The 4414-nt window shown below is 40.4% G+C and overlaps 1 protein-coding gene across 1 annotated transcript in view; it reads left to right on the plus strand.

Annotated features, from left to right (window-relative positions):
* Positions 1 to 468: 468 nt before the first annotated feature.
* The window catches only part of LOC149109912 (uncharacterized), a 21330-nt gene continuing 17384 nt past the window's right edge, over positions 469 to 4414 (plus strand). The window contains exons 1-2 of the mRNA XM_089294676.1: positions 469 to 572; positions 2607 to 2678. Coding sequence (XP_089150802.1) covers positions 469 to 572; positions 2607 to 2678 — 176 coding nt within the window. The remainder of the gene's footprint in view (positions 573 to 2606; positions 2679 to 4414) is intronic.

Raw genomic sequence — 4414 nt, forward strand, 5'->3', positions numbered from 1 at the left:
ATTTTTCATATATTAGTTTTCGTTCATAAAAATAAGTTAAATTCTAATCCTCGGCGTGTGCGGTACGGATCGGAACTTCTTGGGTATTTTCGAATATCGAGGACACTTGGACTGTCAGGCCACCGTTTAAAAGTTTGGTTTGTAAAATCGTGTGGAATAGAATAAATATTTAATCTGGTAAACAAGAGCGAGGTAAAGAAGGCAGTGAATGACTTTGTAACGACCGTTGCTCATCTAATCCCGCTTCAGTTTACTTAGATCCATCGAAGAAAGCCAAGCTGAAGTCTTTTAAGGATCTGTAGGCTGTGCATAAGGTTCGCGACTAGGATGTAGTACTTCCTTCTCGTATGGATCGTGATGTATTTGCTCTGATGGCACTTGTCGGTCTCTTGCCGATCCTTGTGGACTTCCGCGAAAAACAACAGCGCAAAGCCTCCCGACAGAGGCAAAACTCTCCCAACAGCTAGAATGACGCATTACAGTCACCGAGAAATACCTAGAGAACGCACCAGTATTTTCAGTATACCTGGAATGGTGGTCTTGCAGAAGTTGAATATCCCGGCCCTCTGGAGGTATGTCTCATGTGGTGACTAAGAGAGTGTTTGAGTTGGTAATGAACACCGGCAACAGGAAACAGGAACGTGGACGAAGTGTTGGACATGTATCGCGAGGTATCAATCAAGAATGTCGAAAGATTTTAAAGAGTGTCTACCTCTGACGGTGAACAGTACAAGAACATACTTCCTGCCCATACTGCGAAGTCAATGAACAAGCTTTTCAGTGTCACCACAAACAAGCCTGACATTGCCAATTCCCTCGTGTCACAGTGGAAGAAACAAGAATTCTGAGGCAAGCTCAGTGACCGGATCATGTACGTGACAACCGAAGATCAGTGTTAGAGACTAAGACGCAGCCATATGCGAACTAATTCCTGAGATAGGGTGTAATCATAAAGAGGCTGATATGAGTATGGTTCTCCATGCTTGGTACGTGGGAGGCAGATTCGTCATCCACTCCGACACCGATATCTTTGTCCTACTGCTTGCTCAAAGCCAAAACCTTGGAATGTGCTACATGAAGAATGAAAGAGGTGGAAAGACCAGAATGCTATGAAAGACCAGAATGTTATTTAGTTATTAACAGCTTGGAGAAGTAACTTGACCAAGGAGTTGACAAGCTCTACTTCATGAAAGTCCTAATTAGCGTACACACCATCACAGGCTGATACTCTCTGGTAAGCAGTTCAGCTTCTAATTCTCTCCAATATAGTGAAAGGTACGTCCGAGCTCTGGCGAGAATTGGGAAGGAACGAACAGTATACGTACTGAAGGAGGCACTCATGTGACAGCTATACGAGAAGGGGTACCAGATTATCGATGCGCTGCGCTATGAAGTTCACTGCACCAGAGGCGAGAAAGTTTAGCCAGAGGCAGTCATCTCTATGACGTCGCGTTACAAGAGCAAATTATCAAGCAGCAATCTGGACAGGAGTCGTCACCACAGCGAAGACAGTCGAAATATGACGCTAATAGCAGAGTATTTTTGAGAAATTTTAAGGTGTTTGAAAGGGTGCTTAAACAGAAATATAACTTCTCCATCGGAACTAAAACTAAGGAAAAAAAGAAAACTAAAATCGTAGAAATATCTGCTAAACCAATCAGATATTCAAGCACTGTCGCGGTCCTGATTTACCGTGTTTAAGCTTATGACTTTGAGAAGTTACAGATCCAAATGCAAGTGACAGCATTGACAAAGGGCGTTATACGAGCCTGGCGTTTCTGTACTCGAACCAGCTCTAGACTGAAGTATCTACGTTGAGTTAGGGTATATTGGTTAATGACGTATTGTGCTTACTTAACTAAACGTAGAAAAAGGTTTTTTTCTAGTACTGTGATGTGAAGCACCTTATTGGTAATTTAGTCATTTCAGATGGTTGAAATAGAGGTTGAATACATAAACTAGAAAACAAAACGGTGGCTATTGTGCTGTAATTTATGACGTCATCACAGCTTAAACAACTACAGACAATACTGAAATAATAACCAAGATACTAATTATTACAAATGTAGGACCAAGCAAAATAACGTCTACCTTTAAGAAAAGAAACATATAAGAAAATAACATTTCGAATTCCAAGATGACGACCAAAGGGAGGGTATTGGGGGTAAATTTAAAATTCGATTTACAAAGTGAAAGCTACCGTTCTATCCTCGCTATCATGCATTTTTATGATGCGCAATAGTCAAAGATTAAGAATATACAAGTTTCGTTTGTTCCCCTTAAGTGAGCCATACAACCACCTCAGCAGTGATGGACTAATTGTAATATCAAATGATGTGGGGAGACTCCCGACATATCAAATGTATCGGCGAGAGATGAATGAAATCATCCTCCCATTCCCTTCATCCCCGATAACTGTTCAAGAGGAAGAGGGCTTGGGGGGGGGGGGGGGGGGGGGGGCTGGGTGGTTGTTGATAAAATCCTCTTTCGATGTATCAAGGCCTTTTCCCGTTGATATGACAACCGTGAACTTGCTCCACATGAAAATACGTTTTTATCTTTTTATTAATACTATGTATTTTCAACTTGTTCTCCGTCTACCACAGAGACCTGAGAAGAAATAACATTCAGAATTTACCACAGGATATCTTCTCCTCTTTGGAGAACTTGGAATACCTGTAAGTATATCCATCATCTTTGTTTTTCGTTTAACAATCATTACAACTGCTAGCCTTGCTTTTTGCAAATGTCTAATCGGATTATTGTTATTTATTATTTTATTATTATTTTAGTAGGAAAACAATCATTTCAAAATAGGTATTTAAGAAATAGAAAACAGGTTAATCGGGCACGGAGACCGTAAGCGCGATCCATTTCTAGTATTGGGGTTGTCCCCATGATATGGGACAATAATTCTATTTTTAGAACAAATTGCGCCATCGCCTGCGGCACACGCGCGTACATGCTGCGAGGATTTTTGCGGATGTCGCGCGGGGGGGAATGGCGTCCGAAATTCCCGAAATTTTTCATGTTTTTGGCCCACAACTCAGCGCGTTTACGTCTGTTGGGATTTTGCTTAAGTATTTTCGTCGTAAGCTGCTGCAGTTTGAGTGCAGTAAGACAGTGTCGAATTTAGGTATGTTCCGCTTTAAGCTTAGATATATATCGCTGACCAAGTTGTGTTCCAACGGATGTTTCTTTTACACGAGCTGTACATTACTCCACTTTAAATTTCACAGATGTTGAAGATTAACAGCTGTCCATTACGCAGCAAAAAACTAGTTGGATATATTTAGATATAGCGGAGCTTCAGGACTACATAGTTTCCTAGCTCCTCTTGCCACACGCCTGCGAGAAATTTGCCAGTCTATCGCGACCGAAAAGTAAAACAAAATAATTGCTAGTTTGAGTTTCGCCTGAATTGTAAGCAACGCTTGATGTTTCATCAAGGCCCAATAACTTTACGTACGTAGATACTGCTCAGTTTTATTCGTGTAAAAATTCAGTAAATTCTCTGTTGTCGATGAATGAGAGCGCCCGCTGATGCTTGTTTTGTACAGTCAGTAAACATGACAAATTGTACTTCCGCCGCACTTTCGTGAGAAAGCGTACATCGAACTCAAACAGTAACTCTGTAGTTTTTGAATATGTTTAAGATTGATAAATGTTTGAGAACATATTAAAAGCTAAGCTGAAAATATGCCAATAAAGCAGAAATAATCAGCAAAGTTACGTTGACGCTTTCTTTAATCAACTTCGAATAACGATTTCGATTTTGTTGATCGAGTTATCAAAACTCCTTGTCTATTTTCATTTTCGCAGTGTAAAACTTCGCTATGTTTATGTTGAAGAAACACACAACGTTAGTAGCCTTTTTTGCGTTCGTGAAATTTGTTGCAGCATCTCAGCACAAAAGATAACGAAAGAAATCTTTGTCAAGATTTGTTGACAATTGAAAACACCGACTCGGACTTGAAAGTCCACGAGCTGCACTATGCAAATAAGCTAATTGTACGCGTCAGACCTTCTTTTCAAAAACTTTTGCAAACTCACCAAACAAGCAGAAACAAAACAGGTTTTGGTTATGATTAACCATTGTCTGAGAAACTCAAAATGTGGTCAGAGCATCGGTGACACACTCCGCAATCGTCTCGTGTGCCACTTTTTTCTTTTGCTGTTAAAACATTTTCATGTCATTGGTATGATCTACTACTGAAAAGACGAGCGGCAACATGGAATATATATGAATTTTTTCCTTTTTGACAATAACTTTTAACTCTATCACGTGCTAATTGGCCAATTGTTATAAAAGTATCGACACAGATGACGCGATCATGTGGAGTCTATCTTTTTGTTGAGGGTCGACGATCGAGGGTTACATGTTGAAGGTCGAGTGTGGCGGGTCGAGGGTAAT

This window comes from Orbicella faveolata, unplaced genomic scaffold (genome assembly GCF_042242905.1).
Source record: "Orbicella faveolata isolate gen_17 unplaced genomic scaffold, um_ofav_v1 contig_25, whole genome shotgun sequence".
In the NCBI taxonomy this organism is placed as follows: Eukaryota; Metazoa; Cnidaria; class Anthozoa; order Scleractinia; family Merulinidae; genus Orbicella; species Orbicella faveolata.